Genomic DNA, 23,707 nt, shown 5'->3' with positions numbered 1-23,707 from the left:
TGGCTCCGTAACATGGAGTTGTAAGAAATGTATTTAGAGTTATTCTCTTATAGGAACAACATTTCTAGAGAAGAAAAGCTCCAAATATGTGGGTTTCAATAGAGACTGCATAATTTTTCTTTCTATAAGCTTGGTATGAAATTATTACCAAGGTTCTTCAAGGACATATTTTTTTACTGTTTAGTCAGTGCCAGGGGACTCTAAAAACAAACGGGAACTTCTCCAGACTTCAGGTGCACTTATAGAATAAAGTGTATTAATGCCATTAATTTGCCAAAATAAAAGAAGACTGGAAAGACACAAAGCATAAATTGGATCTTATCTGGATAAAATGCCAAAAAAATAGTCTAATGGTGCTTGCCTGGTTGGGTTGTGTGGACACAACCACTGATAACGCTTAGTCTGCTTCAGACCCACGAGAAGATGAAAGTGCGGGTAATGGAGAAACAAATGGGTCAAAAAACTCGTTTTGATGCATACATAATTTTGTCCTGAAGAAGAAGTATGTATACTTCGAAATGCGTTGAGAATCAAACCACCTACACTCGGATTGGCATTCTTCATCCTTTCCACATGGCAGCGTAGATTTAACCCATCCGTTTCTCCCTTAATGTGTCAAAGGCAACGTTTTGGACTAACAAAGGTCATTCTTCAGTCTGTGTTGACATTTATATGCACAACAAAAACTCATGAAACTCATCTCTTCCATATACTGTAACTGTCTACATAAGCTGAAGAAGGACTCTATTACACAATGGAACGAAAAATAAAAAGAACATCTGTATTCCTCCATGTGAAATCTGTCCATAAACATATAATAAGGGCCCAAACTATTGTGCCCTGGCTTTGTACAGCTCTTTAGTTAGTAGACTAGTGAATATATAACATAGCATAAACCTGATGATTATAGAGTTTTTCAATATGCAAATTGCCTCTTCTGAGAGAATTAATTTTAATTTAATTATTTAATTTCCCAGAGGAGCATTGTACGGCAAATAAGCCTCCTTACCTTGACAAGCCAGAGATGGTATGTCACTCTCCATAAGGAGAAACGATACCCCTTAGACCCCAGAGTTTTTGAAATAATGCCTTTTAAAATATGAAATAGCAATATAAAATGTCAATATAAATTCTTTATATATTCGATTAATAGACTCGATACTACTGGATACAACCACAATATTAGCAGCTTTCCGCCTGTATTTTCTTTTTTACTTCAAGAATCACATTTCTGACGTGCTTTACAGCACTGCTCAATATAATCCACCAAATTGCATCATCCTATAGGTTTTATTGGATGCAGGAATGCGTGATGGATGGCCAACACCATCCTCTCCCATGAATATGTCAAATAACTTGCAAGATTGGGCTGCTGAGCAGTAAAAATAAGGCATGATGTCACCACTACGTCTGGATAGATGCCCATTATCATTAGAATACAAGTAGAAATATTCAGTAATGATTCTGCTGAGAGTGCAGAGCCCGCGAACATTCCAGGAGTTAAGTTACAATGCAGCACTTCTTCCAGTCAGTAAATCTAAGTGCAGATATTTTTATGGACACTTTCACAGGACTCACGTCTTCTAGTACAGTTTACAGTTTGCATCCGTTTTTAGATTTTATTTCTGCAGATTTTTTAGATAAAAAAATATATATAATAGTAGAAACAGTAGTTATAGTATAACTTACGCTATGCAAGCAGTTTGTATGTTCTCCCCGTGTTTGCGTTGGATTCCTCTGGGTTCTCCGGTTTCCTCCTATACTCCAAAGACATATTGATAGGGAATTTAGGTTGTGAGCTCCATTGGGGACAGTGATGATAATGTCTGTAAAGTTATGTAGAATATGATGGCCCTATATAAGTAAACTTTACATAACACTTACCATAATATATTCACATTACAATAGCTTACTAGACCACAATCTATGATCATTTGAGTCCTCAGCTGAAGTCCTCTGTAAGTCAAATTTCATAGTGCCATAATGTTGTATCACACTGCTACCACTACCTAGAAACTATTTTCTGTGTTCAGTTTATTGATTGTAGGACAAGTTACAGTAGATACAGTAAGAAGTGTTACCTATGTGTAGGGGCAGACACCTAGCTGAGATCTAATTTGTAAGACTCACCAGGTGAAGAGGATCCTCTAAGCCCAAGGTCCAGGTGGGCACAAAGGCCACAGGCATCGATGGGGCAGATAGGTGGGACATGGACAGTCGAGAGACAGGATCATAGGCTAGTAGGCGAGATGTAGGAAACATCAGATAGGCTACGTTCACATTTGCGTTGTGCGCCGCAGCGTCGGCGACGCAACGCACAACGCAAACAAAAACGCAACAAAACGCACGCTAAAACGCTGCGTTTTGTGACGCATGCGTCCTTTTTTGCCGAAAGTTGGACGCAAAAAAAATGCAACTTGCTGCGTTTCCTGCGCCCAACCCTTGCGGCCAAAAAAACGCATGCGTCGCAAAACTCAGCACAACGCATGTCCATGCGCCCCCATGTTAAATATAGGGGCGCATGACGCATGCAGCGATGCTGCGGCGCCCGACGATGCGGCGCCGAACGCTAATGTGAACGTAGACATAAGCAGAAAATATCTGAGAAACTGCAGGCAGGTGGGAGACATCCAGGAGACTGCAGTCAGGTGGAGGAAATCAGGATACCGCAGGAAGGCAGGCAGAGTGCAGGAAACCACAATCAGGCAGAAAACGTCAACAACACTGCAGACAGCAGCAGGGGAGGTGACTGTGTATAGAGCAAACCAGCGTCTAGAAACACTAAAGTCATAATACCGAGACACAGGTAGATGTCTTCGCGAGAATAAGATAGGCTCAGGTGGATGCTTACATGGGATCATTCTGAACCATCTGTGTGGAGCATAACAGAGTCTATTGGCCTGGGGTAAGGAAAGCAAGGCTCAGACCCGGGACTGGTGCTGTCACGCCAATACCGTAGGGCCAGAAGATCAAGGCATCTGTTTTCACAAACTCCTCCCCTGCTTTAAAAGACCTTAAATAGGTTTTCCAGTGAAAACAAGTTATCACCTATCAATGGAATAGGTGAAAACTTGCCAAGCGATGGGTCTCCCACTGCTGGGACCCAAAGTTATTAGCAGAATGGGTTTATTTTGTCCCCATTAGAATGGAACGGCCATACTCATGCTGGAAAACACCTCTCCATTACTTCTCTATAGAGCTACTAGGTGCTGCACTCAGCTTTTACCTGTAGCCCCAGAGTAAATGAATGAATCCGTGGCTGGACGTTGAACTTGCTGCGCCATCTTGATAAGGGGATAAAAGTTCCAGATCTGCCTCTCATGGTGGGTCGCAATGGTTGGAGCCCCACCAATCAGCAAGTTGTCACCTATCCTATATATTGTATAACATGTTTTAATCAGACAACATTTTTAAGAACAGTTATGGGGGCCCTATGTTCTCCAGATAGCTAGCACTTTAGTTAAAGCCTCATTGTAGCACTAAGTACTATTGTTGTTGAAGTTAAGCCTCCTTTGTTTTTCTAATCTTGGTTTCACATCTGTGTTTCCGAAATTCCATTTTTCTACTTCCTTCTAAGATTAGAAAAACTGAATTAATGTAGAAGATTGATCTGTCAAGTGAAGGACTTGGACGCATCCTGAATGGTCCCATTAACATCAGTTCCGTCATGGTGTCCTAGAGTGCAATAGACAAATTGAATGCCCTAACAAGAAGCTGAGCCCAGGCTAAAGCTCTGCTGACATTCTATCAAAATTGATGGTTTGGTTCATCGAGTGCTTCATTTATATGTCATGTAGTGGATCCAACTTCACTGTGAAGGCTTCCGAACAACATCTATACTAAGGAAGGAACTATTTACTGCTGTGTGAAGAGAAAGATAGAATTACTCTCTTAACCTAAAGATTCCCATTCTGTTGAGTGGGTTTTTTGGACCGTGCCATCTTTTTCTAGGTAGAGTCTGTGAAAACATTTCTTCTAGTGTAGTTTGTTAGTATGGAAGTGCAGGAAAATTAAATAAATTATAATAAAAAGAGTTTAAAAATTAAAAGTAAGAAAAAATAAAAATTAAAAATGTCAAAAAGAAAATAAATATACACTTAAAAATAGCTTCAAAATAGGTCCTTCAGACCAAAGTCGAAATACCACTCATGAGGAGGAACTAGATTGGAGTGGCATTCCAAAGAAAACACTAGAGGATTTTCTATTAAAGAGACTGACTCCTGAGTGGAGATGAGCGAATTTGATCAGGTCAGGGCTTATTCGGAAAGCTGTAGCGCTTGCCGAATAAGCCATGACCTGATCGAATTCGCTCATCTCTACTCCTGAGATCAAGGAAAGGACAACCCCAGGAGTAAACCAATTCCTGATCAGGCTAATTTATAGAAACTTTACAATGCAGTTGAAGGACTCAAACTGGAACAGATCTACCAAGCAAAACAAAACTGTTTTCTCACTCAAGTTGCATTAAAAAACGTAAATACTAGATTTATAATGTGTTTTAAACAATTTTTCACATTTACTAGAAAGTATCGGGATAAGAGAGCATGACTAAGTGGAGTCATAAGATTTGCCAAATTTAAAGGTAACCTATCAGAAACATAAACCCACCAAACCATTAATATGGCCCTTTAAAATACGTACCCCAAAGTGTATTTGGGTGTGGACAGGAGCTTATGACTCCTTAACCTCCAATGTATTCCCAAACTAACACCACCTTACCATGGCTGACTGACAGGTCAGTGTGCCAGAGCAAACAACCTATCAATCAGTCAGCAGATCCTGAAGAGGACAGAAGAAGCGATGGAAAGCAGGGATTACAGCAATCGGTAAATATTATAGGCATACTTGGAAAGGTTTGGAGGATAACAATTTTGTCGGGATTTGAGAGTGCTTGTTTAATAATTTCACATCTTTTCTAAGTCAGTTTTCTTGGTGGTCTTTGGCTTTTTTTAAGTTTTCTGGCTGCCTTCACTGGCTTGAGAATCCTCAGAACATAATAATCAATAATTGATGGGTTTACATTGTTTTTGGAGCAGCTTCTATTTCAGCTGCCATCTGCCAGAAGATCTATGTTGGAGATCATCAGATTGCTGCCAGATTGTCTGCAGATGATTGACCAGTTTATATTTGCATATTTTGAAAATATCTTTTGTACTGTTTGGAAATCTTTAAAACACATTCTTTTGATTTCTTCAGTCTTTCGATAGTTACCCTTCAATTTTTTAAGGAAATTTGTCCCCAGGATTTCATACCCCTAAGCTATTTATATGCCACATGTAGCTCTTTTATACACAAGTCCAGAAATACCTGTACATGGCTGGTCCATTGCTTCGTTACTGAGAAATCAGTGTTTGAATCAATCTGTAAATGAGGCTGAAGGACTAGAGTAGATCTGAAGCCTCTGTCACTCCAGCTCTATTCTTCACCCAACATCACCTTCTCCTGCTTCACTGGCGGACAGTGTTGTGTGACTTCAGACAAAGGAGGCTCCAGATCTACCATAATCTTTCAGCCTCATTTAAATGTTATTCCAAATGCTGATTTCTCAGTAATGCAGGAACGGACCGACCATGTAAAGGTATTTCTGGACTTGTCTTTAACCCCTTCATGACCCAGCCTATTTTGACCTTAATGACCTGGCCATTTTTTTCAATTCTGACCAGTGTCTCTTTATGAGGTAATAACTCAGGAACGCTTCAATGGATTGTAGCGATTCGTGACATATTGAGCATCATGTTAGTGATAAATTTAGGTCAATAATTTTTGCATTTATTTGTGAAAAAAGCGGAAATTTGGCGAAAATTTTGAAAATTTCGCAATTTTCAAATTTAGAATTTTTATTCTCTTAAACCATAGAGTTATGTGACACAAAATAGTTAATAACTAACATTACCCACATGTTACTTTACATCAGCACAATTTTGGAAACAAAATTTTTTTTGGCTAGGAACTTATAAGGGTTAAAACCAGCGATTTTTCATTTTTACAGCAAAATTTACAAAACCATTTTTTTTTAGGGAAGACCTCACATTTGAAGTCAGTTTGAAGGGTCTATATGGCTGAAAATACCCAAAAGTGACACCATTCTAAAAACTGCACCCCTCAAGGTGCCCAAAACCACATTCAAGAAGTTTAATAACCCTTTAGCAGCGGAAGCAACATGGAAGGAAAAAATGAACATTTAACTTTTTAGTGACAAAAATGATCTTTTAGCAACAATTTTTTTATTTTACCAAGGGTAAAAGGAGAAACTGGACAACAAAAGTTGTGGTACATTTTGTCTTGAGTACGCCAATACCCCATATGTGGGGGGGAAACCACTGTTTGGGTGCACGACAGGGCTCGGAAGTGAAGGAGCGCCATTTGACTTTTTGAATGAAAAGTTGGCTCCATTCTTTAGCGGACACCATGTAACGTTTGGAGAGCCCCTGTAGCTAAAGATTGGAGTTCCCCACAAGTGACCCCATTTTGGAAACTAGACCCCCCAAGGAACTTATCTAGATGCATAGGGAGCACTTTAAACCCCAGGTGCTTCACAAATTGATCCGTAAAAATGAAAAAGTACTTTTTTTTCACAACAAAGTTCTTTTAGCCCCAATTTTTTCATTTTTACATGGGCAACATGATAAAATGGATCCTAAAATTTGTTGGGCAATTTCTCCTGAGTACACCGATACCTCACATGTGGGGGTAAACCACTGTTTGGGCACACGGCAAGGCTCGGAAGGGAAGAAGCGCCATTTGACTTTTTGAATGAAAAATGAGCTCCAATCGTTAGAGGACACCATGTCACGTTTGGAGAGCCCCTGTGTGCCTAAACATTGGACCTCCCCCACAAGTGACCCCATTTTGGATACTAGACCCCCAAGGAACTAATCTAGGTGCATAGTGAGCACTTTGAACCCTCAGGTGCTTCACATATTGATCCGTTAAAATGAAAAAGTACTTTTTTTTTCACAAAAATGTTCTTTTAGCCTCAATTTTTTCATTTTCAGATGGGCAACACTATGAAATGGATCCTAAAATTTGTTGGACAATGACTTCTGAGTACACCGATACCTCACATGTGGGGGTAAACCACTGTTTGTGCGCACAGCAGGGCTCGGAAGGAGCGCCATTTGACTTTTCGAATGGAAAATTAGCTCCAATCGTTAGTGGACACCATGACGCGTTTGGAAAGCCCATGTGTGCCTAAACATTGAAGTTCCCCCACAAGTGACCCCATTTTGGAAACTAGACCCCCCAAGGAACTTATCTACTGTAGATATGTGGTGAGCACTTTGAACCCCCAAGTGCTTCACAGAAGTTTATAACGGAGAGCCGTGAAAATAAAAATCATTTTTCTTTCCTCAAAAATTATTTTTTAGCCCGCAATTTTTTATTTTCACAAAGGTAACAGGAGAATTTGGACCCCAAAAGTTGTTTTCCAGTTTGTCCTGAGTATGCTGATATCCCATATGTGGGGGTAAACAACTATTTGGGCACACGTCGGGGCTCGGAAGGGAAGTAGTGATGTTTTGAAATGCAGACGTTGATGGAATGGTCTGCGGGCGTCATGTTGCGTTTGCAGAGCCCCTGATGTGCCTAAACAGTAGAAACCCCCCATAATGACCCCATTTTGGAAACTATACCCCCCAAGGAACTTATCTAGGTGTGTGGTGAACACATAAAACCCCCAAGTGCTTCACAGAAGTTTATAACGCAGAGCCGTGAAAATAAAAAATCATTTTTCTTTCCTCAAAAATGATTTTTTAGCCCGCAATTTTTTATTTTCACAAGGGTGACAGGAGAAAGTGGACCCCAAAAATTGTTGTCCAGTTTCTTCTCAGTATGCTGGTACCCCATATGTGGGCTAAACCACTGTTTGGGCACACGTCAGGGTTCAGAAGGGAGGGAGCACCAGTTGACTTTTAGAAAGCAAGATTGGCTGGAATCAATAGTGGTGCCATGTCGCGTTTGGAGACCCCCTGATGTGCTTAAACAGTGGAAACCCCTCAATTCTAACTCCTATACTAACCCCAACACATCCCTAACCCTTTTCCCAACTCTAACCATGAACTTAATCACAACCCTAACCCCAACACACCCCTAACCACAACCCTAACCCCAACACACCCCTAACCCTAATTCCAACCCTAACCACAACCCTAACAGACCCCTTACCCTAATCCCAACCATAACCCTAACCACAAGCCTAACCCTAACCCCAACACACCCCTAACCCTAATCTTAACCCTAATTCCAACCCTAACCCTAATTCCAACCCTAACTCTAATTCCAACCCTAAGGCTATGTGCCCACGTTGCAGATTTGTGTGTGGATTTTTCCGCACATTTTTGAAAAATCAGCAAGTAAAACGCACTGCGTTTTACCTGCGGATTTACCGCATTGTTTTTGTACGGATTTCACCAGTGGATTCCTATACAGGATCAGGTGTAAAACACTGCGGAATCTGCACAAAGAATTGACATGCTGTGTAAAATACAATGCAGCGTTTCCGCGCGGTATTTTCCTCACCATGGGCACAGCGGATTTGGTTTTCCATAGGTTTACATGGTATTGTAAACATGATGGAAAACTGCTACGAATCTGCAGCGGCCAATCCGCTGCGGATCCGCAGCCAAATCCACACCATGTGCACATAGCCTAGTTCTAACCCTAACCCTAGTTCTAACCCTAACCCTAGTTCTAACCCTAACCCTAGTGGAAAAATAAAAATAAATATATTTTCTTTATTTTATCATGTTCCCTACCTATGGGGGTGATAAAGGGGGGGTTTATTTACTATTTTTTCCATTTTGATCACTGTGATATGATCTATCACAGTGATCAAAATGAATGAACGAATCTGCTGGCCATGGAAGATGGCGGCGCCCATGCAGAAGATGGACGGACATCGGGAGGGACACCGGAGGTCGGTAAGTATGGGGGGATGGGATTGGAGCATGGGGGGTGGGATCGGAGCACGGGGGGAGCAGACAGGAGGAGAGAATTGAGCAGAGGACAGGACGGAGGACGGACGGGAGGAGATCGGTGGCATTGGCGGGGGCAGATCATTGTCTCCATCCATGGCCGATGATATTGCAGCATTGGCCATGGCTGGATTGTAATATTTCTCCAATTTTCATTGGTGAAATATTATGATTGCTCTGATTGAAAGTGAAAGTGAAACGTCACTTTCAACAGCCAATCAGAGTGATCGTAGCCACGGGGGGGCGAAGCAACCCCCTCTGGGCTCAAGTACCACTCCCCCTGTCCCTGCAGGTCAGGTGAAATTTCAGTTAACCCTTTCCCCATATCTGCAGGAACGCGATCCCTCCATGACGCCACATAGGCATCACAGGTCGGATTGGCACCGACTTTCATGACGCCTACATGACGTCACAGGTCGGGAAGGGGTTAAGACAGATACACACACATTTAAACAGTTTGGGGTGTAAAATTCTCCCTACAAATTTTATTTATGAATCTTCTTACATGTTATATGCGTGGCCCCCAATGGCCACAAAACCCCCATAGATTTCTTACAATCTCTATTGCCCTGATGCATCAAGACCAGCAATGTTCTTGCTGGTCTTGATGAGGGGATGTATTGGATTCAAGCACATGCCTTTTAATGAATCAGAAGCTTCTGACAAGTGGCGTTTGCCTCATCACAAATCTTACTCCAGTCGGAAACTGGAGTAAGATTTCTGGCATGAGGTACACCACAACTGGTGATGAATTAGATGTTCTATGGCGCCACTCCCTCATCACCCCCATCCTGCTCCAGCTCCACTCATACTGGCAGAGCTGGGCAAAGCTTGGCGGGAAAACACCAAAAGAGCCAATTTTTTGGCCAACCCTGTGTTGCGCAAAAAATTGGAAAATTTTCAAAACAATTTACGCCAAAATTAGCATAATCACCTTCATGAATCTGGGCAAATAACTGTAAATATGACGTAATACTAACAATGGAGCTTACAAAGCTAAAAACTGAAGGGTTACCAGATCACAGACCATCATAGATGTCAAAACACTTGTAGGCCACAAAAATTACAGCACTCACATATAATAGACATGTAAGAGACCTGTGTGACTAGGCCACCACAACATATCAATCTGTTATCTATTTACTATCTATTATCTATATATTATCTGTTATCTATTATTTATCTACTATCTATCTATAATCTATTATCTATCTATTATCTATCTATATATTATATATCTATCTATTATCTATTATTTATCTATTATATATCTATTATCTATCTATATATTATATATCTGTCTATTATCTATATACCTATCTATGTATCTATCTGTCTATTATCTATATCTCTCTTATCTATCTATATATCTATGTATTATCTATTTATTATCTATCTATCTACTATCTATTATCTATCTAACTATCTATCATCTATCTATCTATTATCTATCTATTTATTATCTATCTATTATCTATGTATCTATTATCTATCTATTATCTACCTATCTATCTATTATCTATCTATTTATCTATCTATCTATCTATCTATCTATCTATCTATCTATCTATCTATCTATCTATCATCTATTATCCATCTATCTATTATCTATTTATCTATTATCTATCTATCTATCTATCTTTCATCTATTTATCTATCTATCTATTTATTATCTATCTATCATCTATTTATCTATCTATCTATCTATCTATCTATCTATCTATCTATCTATCTATCTATCTATCTATTTATCTATTATCTACCTATTTATCTATTATCTATCTATCTATCTATCAATCATCTATTTATCTATCTATCTCTTTATTATCTATCTATCTATCTATCTGTTTATCTATTATCCATCTATCTATCTATCTATCTATCTATCTATCTATCTATCATCTATCTATCTATCTATCTATCTATCTATCTATCTATTATCCATCTATCTATTTATCTATCTATCTATCTATCTATCATCTATCTATCTATCTATCTATCTATCTATCTATCTATTATCTATCATCTATTTATCTATCTATCTATCTATCTATCTATCTATCTGTTTATCTATTATCTATCTATCTATCTATCTATCTATCTATCTATCTACAGTCCAATAGCTGTGCGCGCTGTGAGAATCCACAGGTTCGCAGACACATAAATTGACTGCAGACAGGAGCCCAAGCCTTAACAACCCCTTTAACACTCGCCTTGCAGCACTAAGATCTCTGTGCTCATTTCTAGCTAAAGGCAAAACTGCATGGAATATGTATGGGTTTCCAAAATCATACAACAACTGACCCTAGAGTGTGTGTCTAAGGGCTCGTTCAGACGTATTTTATACGGAAATTTTCTGACTATGCTACAATCGGACAGTGCCCTCCCAACTTGATGAATAGGGCTGCTAAGATGACAAATTATTCACTGGGAACAAGTGCCCATGTGAAAGATATTGCAGCCATTCTCTTACATAAATCAGATGCGACTCCCCTGTACAAGTCTATGATTGAGCCAAAAAATTGGATCCATATGAAGTTTCTGATTTTTATGGATACATTGCAGTCCTAAACCAGGAAACTGTATTTTTCTCCTTTTTTTTAAATGTTGATGTAAAAATCGGATGTGAAGATGACACACCGATGGTATACGGATGGAGTACGGAGGACGGTACGGATAGTAATTAGCCAATTTTTCTTGACTGTTATCGTAAGTATTTTCCTCCGGTCTCTGTGCTCCTCGGGATCCAGCTGTGATATTCAGGTTTTTCTTTTTATTTGTAGGTGTAGATTGAATATTGTACACCTTCTACAATAGGCAAATTTTCAGAAGATTTCTCCCATCTTTTTTTTTTCGGGGGTCTTCTTCTATGAACATCGAGAAGATAGACAAACATCATATCTTCCACCTGTTCTGTAAACAACGTAGAATAAACATCCTATCGGCTAATTATTATTTGCTCTCGTTATGAAAACAAGAGACAAAAATAAGTAATGAAAACCATTCTGATGGGAAGGCAGAGCTCGAAGGGGAGGGGAGAAAATGTTGGACCGTGTCCTAAACTGACCTCAGCAGAGCTGTAATAAGAGATTCTGGTAAACGTAGAATGAAAAATCCCTGGGGAGCCCGAGAGTAAGAGAGGGAAAGAAAAGGAGGAAAGAGAAGCAGATAGATCTTCAGGAGTATAATATCCTGTGAAATTGAAAGCAGCCGCTATTATCACTTCAGAGTAGAAAGAAAGCTCGAGCGTGATGTTGTAACATAATGCTTTTATCAATCAGCTCTGCTGTGCAAATAGATATGACATTCTCAATGAGCACATTCTATTTCAGACAGATGGAAATCTCTACTACAGAACCAAAATACTGGATTCGATTACCGCAGCTCCAGTGTAGTAGATACGGGAAGTTATTGTTTACAGCCGGAGCAGCGCACACCATAAAGGAATCGAAAAATTGTAAATAATCTGCAGTGACAGAGTCAAACTGTGGACAAGGGTGGCGCTGTTTGTGGAAAAGGCTAGAATTATAATTTAAAGAAGAAAAATCCTTTTTTAAAAAAATACTGTATTTGATTACCGCAGCTAAAGTATAGCAGATACGGGAAGTTATTGTTTACAGCAGGAGCAGCGCACACCATAAAGGAATTGAAAAATTGCAAATGCTCTGCAGTGACAGACTCGGACTGTGGACAAGGGTGGCGCTATTTGTGGAAAAGGCTAGAATTATAATTTAAAGAAGAAAAATCCTTTTTTTTTAAGAATAGTGTTTTCGATTAATGCAGCTAAAGTATAGCAGATACGGGAAGTTATTGTTTACTGCAGGAAGTGAGCACACCACAAAGGAATCGAAAAATTGCAAATGATCTGCAGTGACAGACTCGGACTGTGGAGAAGAGTGGCGCTCTTTGTGGAAACAGCTAGAATTATAATATAAAGAAGAGAAATCCTTTTTTTTAATAGTGTATTCAATTACCATAGCTAAAGTATAGCAGATACGGGAAGTTATTGTTTAGAGCAGGAAGTGAGCACAAAAAAGTATGGCATTGAAAAAATTGCAAATTTTCAACAGGGTCAGACACAGACTATGGACATGGGTGAAGGTGTTTCTGGAAATTACTGTAATTCTCATTTAACCCCTTTCTGCCATTGGACGTACTATTCCGTCCATGTGGGGTGGGCCCTAATTCCCAAGGACGAAATAGTACGTCCAGCACGATCGGCCGCGCTCACGGGGGGAGCGTGGCCGATCGCGGCCGGGTGTCAGCTGACTATCGCAGCTGACAACCGGCACTATGTGCCAGGAGCGGTCACGGACCGCCCCGGCACATTAACCCCCGGCACACCGCGATCAAACATGATCGCGGTGTGCCGGCGGTACAGGGAAGCATCGCGCAGGGAGGGGGCTCCCTGCGGGCTTCCCTGAGACCCCCGGAGCAACGCGATGTGATCGCGTTGCTGCGAGGGTCTCCTACCTCCTATCCCTGCAGGCCCCGGATCCAAAATGGCCGCGGGGCTGCATCCGGGTCCTGCAGGGATTACTTCCGGGTGCCGTGTAGGCTGCAGATAAAAGCTGCAGCCTACACGGCTGTAAGTGAGATCGGTGATCTGACAGAGTGCTGTGCACACTGTCAGATCAAAGATCTGTAATGTCCCCCCCTGGGACAAAGTAAAAAAGTAAAAAAAAAAATTCCCACATGTGTAAAAAAACAAAGAAAAAAAAAATTTCCTAAATAAAGAAAAAAAAATATATATATTATTCCCATAAATACATTCCTTTATCTAAATAAAAAAAATCAAACAATAAAAGTACACATATTTAGTATCGCCGCGTCCGTAACGACCCCACCTATAAAACTATATCACTAGTTAACCCCTTCAGTGAACACCGTAAAAAAAAAAAAAAAACCCGAGGCAAAAAACAACGCTTTATTCTCATACCGCCAAACAAAAAGTAGAATAACACGCGATCAAAAAGATGGATATAAATAACCATGGTACCGCTGCAAACGTCATCTTGTCCCGCAAAAAACGAGCCACCATACAGCATCATCAGCGAAAAAATAAAAAAGTTATAGTCCTCAGAATAAAGCAATGCCAAAAAATTATTTTTTCTATAAAATAGTTTTTATCGTATAAAAGCGCCAAAACATAAAAAAATGATAGAAATGAGGTATCGCTGTAATCCTACTGACGCGAAGAATAAAACTGCTTTATAAATTTTACCAAACGCGGAACGGTATAAACGCCTCCCCCAAAAGAAATTCATGAATAGCTGGTTTTTGGTCATTCTGCCTCACAAAAATCGGAATAAAAAGCAATCAAAAAATCTCCCATGCCCGAGCATGTTACCAATAAAAACGTCAACTCGTTCCGCAAAAAACAAGACCTCACATGACTCTGTGGACTCAAATATGGAAAAATTATAGCTCTCAAAATGTGGTAACGCAAAAAATATTTTTTGCAATAAAAAGCTTCTTTCAGTGTGTGACGGCTGCCAATCATAAAAATCAGCTAAAAAACCCGCTATAAAAGTAAATCAAACCCCCCTTCATCACCCCCTTAGTTAGGGAAAAATAAAAAAATTTTAAAAATGTATTTATTTCCATTTTACCATTAGGGTTAGGGCTAGGGTTAGGGCTAGGGTTAGGGTTAGGGCTAGGGTTAGGGCTAGGGTTAGGGTTAGGGTTATGGTTGGGGCTAGGGTTAGGGCTAGGGTTAGGGTTGGGGCTAGGGTTAGGGCTAGGGTTAGGGCTAGGGATAGGGTTGGGGCTAGGGTTGGGGCTAGGGTTAGGGTTGGGGCTAGGGTTAGGGCTAGGGTTAGGGTTAAGGCTACAGTTAGGGTTGGGGCTAAAGTTAGGGTTAGGGTTGGGGCTAAAGTTAGGGTTAGGGTTTGGATTACATCTACGGTTGGGAATAGGGTTGGGATTAGGGTTAGGGGTGTGTCTGGGTTAGAGGTGTGGTTAGGGTTACCGTTGGGATTAGGGTTAGGGGGTGTGTTTGGATTAGGGTTTCAGTTATAATTGGGGGGGTTTCCACTGTTTAGGCACATCAGGGGCTCTCCAAATGCGACATGGCGTCCGATCTCAATTTCAGCCAATTCTGCGTTGAAAAAGTAAAACAGTGCTCCTTCCCTTCCGAGCTCTCCCGTGTGCCCAAACAGGGGTTTACCCCAACATATGGGATATCAGCGTACTCGGAACACATTGGAGAACAACCTTTGGGGTCCAATTTCTCCTGTTACCCTTGGGAAAATACAAAACTGGGGGCTAAAAAATAATTTTGGGGGGACATTTTTTTATTTTTATTTTCACGGCTATGCGTTATAAACTGTAGTGAAACACTTGAGGGTTCAAAAGTCTCACAACACATCTAGATGAGTTGCTTAGGGGGTCTACTTTCCAAAATGGTGTCACTTGTGTTTTTTTTTTACTGTTTAGGTACATTAGGGCTCTGCAAACGCAATGTGACGCCTGCAGACCATTCCATCTAAGTCTGCATTCAAAATGGCGCTCCATCCCTTCCGAGCCCTCCCATGCGCCCAAACAGTGGTTCCCCCCCACATATTGGGTATCAGCGTACTCAGGACAAATTGGACAACAACTTTTGGGGTCCAATTTCTCCTGTTACCCTCGGGAAAATACAAAACTGGGGCTAAAAAATAATTTTTGTGGGGAAAAAATGTTTGTTTTATTTTTACGGCTCTGCATTATAAACTTCTGTGAAGCAGTTAGTGGGTCAAAGTGCTCACTACACCTCTAGATAAGCTCCTTAGGGGGTCTACTTTCCAAAATAGTGTCTTGTGGGGGGGTTTCAATGTTTAGGCACATCAGTGGCTCTCCAAGCGCAACATGGCGTCCCATCTCAATTCCTGTCAATTTTGCAGTGAAAAGTCAAATGGCGCTCCTTCCCTTCCGAGCTCTCCCATGCGCCCAAACAGTGGTTTACCCCCACATATGGGGTATCAGCGTACTCAGGACAAATTGCACAACAACTTTTGGGGTCCAATTTCTTCTCTTACCCTTGGGAAAATAAAAAATTGGGGGTGAAAAGATGATTTTTGTGAAAAAATATGATTTTTTATTTTTACGGTTCTGCATTATAAACTTCTGTGAAGCACTTGGTGGGTCAAAGTGCTCACCACACCTCTAGATAAGTTCCTTAGGGGGCCTACTTTCCAAAATGGTGTCACTTGTAGGGGGGGGTTCAATGTTTAGGCACATTAGTGGCTCTCCAAACGCAACATGGCGTCCCATCTCAATTCCAGTCAATTTTGCATTGAAAAGTAAAATGGCGCTCCTTCACTTCCAAGCTCTGTCATGCGCCCAAACAGTGGTTTACCCCCACATATGGGGTATAGGCGTACTCAAGACAAATTGTACAACATCTTTTGGGGTCCATTTTCTCCTGTTACCCTTGGTAAAATAAAACAAATTGGAGTTGAAGTAAATTTTGTGTGAAAAAAAAGTTAAATGCTCATTTTTATTTAAACATTCCAAAAATTCCTGTGAAACACCTAAAGGGTTAATAAACTTCTTGAATGTGGTTTTGAGCACCTTGAGGGGTGCAGTTTTTAGAATGGTGTCACACTTGGGTATTTTCTATCATATAGACCCCTCAAAATGACTTCAAATGAGATGTGGTCCCTAAAAAAAAAATGGTGTTGTGAAAATGAGAAATTGCTGGTCAAATTTTAACCCTTATAACTCCATAACAAAAAAAAAAATTTTGGTTCCAAAATTGTGCTGATGTAAAGTAGACATGTGGGAAATGTTACTTATTAAGTATTTTGTGTGACATATCACTGTGATTTAATTGCATAAAAATTCAAAGTTGGAAAATTGCGAAATTTTCAAAATTTTCGCCAAATTTCCCTTTTTTTCACAAATAAACGCAGGTAATATCAAAGAAATTTTACCATTATCATGAAGTACAATATGTCATGAGAAAACAGTGTCAGAATCACCGGGATCCGTTGAAGCGTTCCAGAGTTATAACCTCATAAATGGACAGTGGTCAGAATTGTAAAAATTGGCCCGGTCCATAACGTGCAAACCACCCTTGGGGGTGAAGGGGTTAAAGATAAATTTACTTTTTAAAGAAAAAAATACAGCATTCAGATACAAAAACGAAAGTACAGTAGATACGGGAAGTTATTGTTTATAGCAGGAACATAAGAAAAATAAATTGTATGGCATTAGAAAAATTGCAAATCATCTGTAATGGTAGACTTAGGCTATGGACAAGGGTGGCGCTGTTTATTAAAATGGATATAATTCTAGTTTAAAGAGAAAAAATTTTATTTAAATTTAAAAATTTGGCATTCGATTACCGCAGCTAAAGTATAGTAGATACGGGAAGTTAATGTTTACAGCTGGAAGTGAACACGAGAAAAATAGAATTGAATGGCAATGTAAAAATTGAAAATTTTCTGCAGTGACAGACTCATACTATGGACATGAGTGGCGCTGTTTCTTAAAATGGCTATAATTCTAGTAAAATAAAATATAAAAATAAAACAAATACAGTATTCAATTACAACAGCTAAAATGTAGTAGATAATGCAAGTTATTGTTTAGGAGTTGAACAAAAGAAAAAATGGGTCACACGGCATTAGAAAAATTGGAAATTATCTCCAGCAGCAGACTGAAACTATGGACAAGGGAGGCGCTGTTTGTGGAATTAGCTATAATTATAATTTAAAGAAAAAAAAATCATTTTTTTTTTACTTGATTACCGCAGCTTAAGTGTAGTAGATGCGAAAAGTTATAATTTGCAGCAGGAAAAAAGGAATTGTAAGGCATTAGAAAAAATGCATATTCAGATCATGGATTAGGAGAAAGCTAATCTTTTTTTCTAATCCTGGAAAACCCATTTCATCTCAATAAATGGAAATAATTTCTACAATTTTGATACTTTCAGTTGAAAGTTAATATTTAATTTGCATTGTCTTCACAATCTGGAAAACGTAGCTTGTTAGTAATACACCTTCTTGGTTTTATTATATATACGAGAGCCTAGAGGTTCAGAATATATAGAAAGCGGTCAATTACAGATGTCCTTCAGCCTTCATTATTCTATTCTATTTTGTCATTTGTTACACATTTTAGGGTAAAAAAAATGAGAAATTAGTGAATACAACTAAAAATATGATGATCACGTTCATATGTGCAGGGTGATTGTCTCACGCTGGAGACCCGTAATAGTGAAGAGATATTAAAATGTGGCTCCTGGGACTCTCCTATTTAGTCACTGGTCTATTCGAGAGGTTGAGCACCATCTGCATTCTGATTCCCTCCACAGTTGTATGATTTTATGTCAGGACGTTTTCTACAGCAACCTCAGCAAAGCCCTTTTTACGGACCTTCCTTTGTTAACAAGTTCATTGTCATGCTCAAAGAGGAAATTGTCTACTTCAAGTTGTTGCCAGACAATTGGGTTGTCACTGCATGCATCCCAACACCATGAATGACTGCCCAGACCATGACACCCATTAAATTCGAGCTTCTCACCGTCACATGATGTTCCACTAATCCAAAGGCCACTCCAGATTCTTGACATTGCCCATGGTGATCATAAGCCTACGTAAATTTACTCAGCTAAAAAACACTAATTTAGGACGTACAGTGGTGCACAGGAGGAGTTGTGAAGCTGAATCTAGGATGTGGTGCCAGACAGGGTCGTAGTCGCCACTATTATATACTATATACTATTTCCTGGAGGTTCCGAGAAGCCTTTGCAGTGCCTAAGAGATTTTCTAGCTCTTCTAGGAGTCTAGGAAACTTCCCCTTTTTTCGGGAGTTTCCAGGACGTTTTGGGAGAATTGGAAAGTATGGGTTATGCCTCTACCTATAAATATATCTTTCCATGGTTTCTTCAGTTGTAAAGACTGTAGTGATTGTTGTATTGAAGGGCTGTTGTTACACGCTGTGCTCCTCAGCTCCGGGTGGTCCTATTCTGTCAGCTTATGTTGCCGACCACTTTGCAGCTGTACTGTTGTTGCTCCTAGATGTCTCTCCCTCGTAGAATTTGATGAATGGGCCTCATTAAAATGAAGGCATCCTGTGACAATCCATTACACATCTATAGAAGTTGTACGGCTACACAGCTGTTTGCTTTATTTTATGCAGCTGTTGGCTGCAATGGTTGAACCCATAAGTTAGATAGGGTGCCAAAACTTTGTGGACTCGTAATATGGCTGGTCTCTTTCTTGGGTATCTTCTTGTGTTTTGCTGGATATTAGACTTTCACAAGGTTGTGAACGTGACTCAATCAATAATAAAATTTATTCTGTATATCTAAATATTTACGAAGGCTATAAAATGGACAATATATTATCTAAATATGTAATTTAGGGCTGTTCACTGTGAATTTGGTTGGATTGGCACAAGTCAAATGATATCACATTTATGTTTTGTAGAGATCTGAAACATGGACGAGTCTACAAATACCAAATTGTGACTGTGACTGCCAATGGAGAGAGCAAGCCGTCACCAGAGCTGGTTTATCATCATGGCGATGGATACTGTGGGGATGGAATAATCCAAAAGTAAGAGGCTCTTAAAGGATGGGACATGTTTCAGAGGTAGCCATTCATCTAGTGTGATAGCCAATGGATAAAGGTCCTCTTTGAAAGGGAATGTTTTTCTCGAAACCTTCTTTATTAACCAAAAGCATGGTCCAATGCTTGTCACATACAGTGACAACTTCCAGATCATAGGCTTGTTTTACACTTTTTGTAAAGGTTTTATGAAATGGAACCACCACCAGAGCCACATGGACACTTGGACAACACCTCAACAGGTTGTGATACATCTAGCAGCTGAAATATCCTAAAACACCAGTTGGTTCTTCAGAGTATACATATCCAGACCCATCTGTGCACATGGGGAAAATTGTAATGTTACATGGCACATATTCTTTATGCAAATTGTCTCTTCTGCGAGGAAGAGGACTAGAACTCTAACGCCATCAATTGGAAGTAGCCTTCCTAAAAGTCATCATCTACTCTATAATGAGCCTTGCCATATGACATAGGATAAAAACCAAGACAGAATCTCAATTTGCAGACATGGTTGACTTTTATGATTGCTGCTTCCAATAAAGTTCTAGTCTTATTTGTCTCTGAAGAGACAATTTGCATATTTAATTTCCCAGAGGAGCATGCATGGCTTATAAGTCTCCTCACTCTGACATGCCAGGCCTGGCTTGTCACTCTCCACAAGAAGAAACGTTACCCCTTAGACACCATGGCACATATTCAAAAGAATAACTGAGTTCTCTACAATGAAGCAAATCTTTTCTTCGGCTCTGCACACCATATAATAAAAGGGGTCTTATTAGGATCGTCAGGTGAGGTGGATCCTCTAAGCCTCAGGACCTGAGGGGAACACGGGCCCCAGGCATTGATGCAGCAAGAAGGAAGGAACTCAGGCAGTGAGAACTTAGCACACTCAGAAATCACAGGAGCCTCGGGGTGGTTGAAGTGGAATACAGCAGGGATGAATCCAAATAAAAGCACAGAATGGACAGAAGATGGCTCTCACCAAATATAGAGGACTAAAGTCTCAATACCAAGACACAGTACTGTGTCTTAGTCTTCTTTAAATAGGCCAAGGTAGATGATATCATGGAGGTACGCCAGGCTACTTGTAAAATCAGACATGGAGCACAGCAGAGGGCAATAGTCATAGAGAAAGGTGATGGAGTCCTGCCAAATCAAGGAGTCAAGTAGCAAGACTTGAACAAAGGACCTCCCTCTGTGACAGCTATATGCCCCTAGAATGAATAAGGACATGAGCTTTCTAATTGACTACCCCTTTAAATAAAGTAATTTATAGAGTATCTGTCATTTTACTTTATTTTTTCATTAGTCAATAGAATGCATATAGTAATATATCTTATTAGAGAAATCTGCTTCTTTCTCTTCCTGGACTGATTATTCAATCTCAAAATTCTCAATTCATGGGTATTTGTGTCTCTAATAAATACAGATTTTCCCATTACTGTGATAGGAGATGACAGTTGGTGCTTATAAAGTTCTATGGAGAACTGTAACTCATTTCAGGTTAACTGTCTGTCTCTGCCTCTAGCTCCTCCCACCTCAGGAGAACTTGCTGCAGAATGTCTGTGTCTGCCTCTAGCTCCTCCCACCTCAGGAGAACTTGCTGCAGAATGTCTGTGTCTGCCTCTAGCTCCTCCCTCCTCCTCTATAGAATTTTAAAAGCACCAACTGTCACATCTATCTTCACTGAATACAGATTTTATCTGTAAAGTAAGAATGAGCTGTCCAGGAAGGGAAAGAAGTAGATTGTCAATAAGATTTTTTACAAAGTTTCTTATTTTTATGTGCACTATTGATTTGTGAAATACCATTTTTCATAATGTTCATTCTTAAAGTATGTGAAAAACAACTAGACCTTGTGTAGACAGTGATTACCCAGTGCACTGGATTTGAATTACTTCTTTAAATCTTGACAAAAGAGAAAAAATACATTTAGCTTCTATAAAGCGATGATTTACAGAAAGGATGTCACATTGAACTCAGGGGAATGCGGACTCGGGAGAATCTACCAAGTATGAAAAATTAATGTTACAAGGAGAAATAGTGCTGGAGTTAGATGTACTTACTTTACTGAACAAATAATGCCAGATCAAAGCGCTGCACATAAATATATTAATGGACCTCGAAGAAGGAAAAGTAAATGAATACTTTGCAGAATGGGACTAATGTCGTATCAGCAAAACTGTATGTAGAGAATTGTATCGACGATGATGATGATACACAACGATCATAAACTCCTCCATTTCTTGTAAGTGGCACCACTCTCATAAGATCTTAATAATATGTCCTCACCCTGGACACCCTGAAGGGGGTTGTGTAATTTTTGAGATGTTTGTTTTTTCTTTTCATTTTTAAATATATGCATTTTTGGCCAAAAAAAACCCTTTATGTAATTGGGGTTCATTAAATTTATACCGTTTCCATCTACAAACTCCGTATTTCTCTATTGATGGCTGTGGATGACCTAAATGAGAATCGATCAGTGAGCTCCTTCTGATGGACCAATGAGAGAGCTTCTGTCTTGTTATTAGCTCCGTTCAGCTGATATATGACTACAGATCAGATGAAGGCTAAATGTTCAGGGGAAAAAGGAGCCTATAAAGCAAAACACTGCAACATTTTTAATGAAACTGAATTGCAAAAATGATTGCTCGCCCCCAATACATCCAGTAAAAAAAACTGTCCCCAGAGGTGGATCCCTTTAAGGTAATATAATTGTTTTTATAGTTAGTGTGAGGCAGTGACCCCTGATACATCTAGGGGACGCTGTTTGTGCTCCCCAGAATGCGCACAGAGGTGTATGACAGCCATAGGTGTGCATGGCAGTCGCAGGCGTAGCTGTGATTGCAATTTGAGGTAGTGACTAGTGTCACAGGTGGGGGTCGCTGTGTGTTCTCCCCAGGTTGTACATGAAGACGGATGAAGTCCATAGGTGTGCATGGGAATCACAGATTTCCCGTCTGGGTTTTCCATGTGGCTGAAGGCCACAGGTTTGTGTGTTAAAAACCCTGCAGTAAGGGGTATGGGTGTGTCAGGTGTGAGGTGCACACGTCAGTATCAGTCTGGTGTGTGCTGGTGAGCAGAGCAGAGACCTGCAGAGCGCTGGCTGAGTGCATGGAGGCACAGGCCAGCGGAGCCAGCACCCAGGACAGCTGAATAGCCTGGCACCCGTGGCATACATAGCTATGCAAGTCATCCAAGGTACTGGTCTCGGATGTGGACAGTCCTGTGCCCGGAGGTGGATGTCCTGTGCCCGAAGGAGTCAGATGTGGACAGTCCTGTGCCCGGAGGTGGATGTCCTGTGCCTGAAAGAGGACTGGCATGTGTAATGATTGCAAACAGGCGGATATGGTGCCCGGCTGCTATCCGGAGGATATCCTGGGCTGTGTACTGCTGTGTGAGTAAAGAGACTGTAATACAGTGATGCAGGATAACCATGGGAACTATTCAGAGGAGGACTGGCGTGTGTAGTGTCTGCAACATGTGAAACTGTGTTTGGAGACTGTAACATGGCGTGCAGTCGCCCCACAGATACAGGACAAGGAGTGGTCCGGTGTGTTTAGGGACTGTAATCTAAACCCATATGATATGTAGTGCTATGAAATGGGCACTGAGACAAGATGCAACTGTGTGAATTGAACTTTGATGTCATGTTGTAATACAAAGCGCTATGGACTTTTATGTGTGAAGTAACACATTAAAGAGACTTTTGTGTTTGAACTTTGTGGGTCACTGCCTCTTCACTGCGTACGATGCTACTGCTGTATCACATTAGATACAATAAGTGATTGGTTGCTATAGGCCACTCCTCCAATAGTTTCTGACATAAGTCTCATTGAGACATCATGTTCAATTTTTTATGCATCTGTGGCCTAGTTCATACAGTGCAGTTTTTATCTTGGTTTTGCGCACACATACATTATTTAGTGAAAAGCAGGAATGCAATTGATTGCAGTTTTTGGCTACAAAATGTGTATTGTCATCTCGCTTTGTTTTTCTTTCTCCTTTGCCATCGATAGATTTGCCAATTAATAAAGACACTTCTCTAAAGACAAAACACTGTAGATTCCTTTTAAAGGGAATGTGTCATCCGAAATTGACCTGTTCTTTACAGGTTTTTGTGTTACACGTATTTTTCTTCGAATTCTCACAGTGACCACAGTGGGTTTATAA

General features: G+C 40.2%; 1 protein-coding gene across 2 annotated transcripts in view; it reads left to right on the top strand.

Moving 5' to 3' along the window:
• PAPPA (pappalysin 1) overlaps nt 1-23,707 on the top strand; it is a 421,200-nt gene that overhangs the window by 201,727 nt on the left and 195,766 nt on the right. For both annotated transcript variants that reach the window (XM_077283454.1, XM_077283453.1), the window contains exon 8: nt 19,391-19,519. In XM_077283454.1, coding sequence (XP_077139569.1) covers nt 19,391-19,519 — 129 coding nt within the window. The remainder of the gene's footprint in view (nt 1-19,390; nt 19,520-23,707) is intronic.

Source organism: Ranitomeya variabilis, chromosome 2 (assembly GCF_051348905.1).
Source record: "Ranitomeya variabilis isolate aRanVar5 chromosome 2, aRanVar5.hap1, whole genome shotgun sequence".
Lineage (NCBI taxonomy): Eukaryota > Metazoa > Chordata > Amphibia > Anura > Dendrobatidae > Ranitomeya > Ranitomeya variabilis.
The sequence above is the reverse complement of the archived record's forward strand: the minus strand, read 5'-3'. Positions and strand labels throughout refer to the sequence as shown.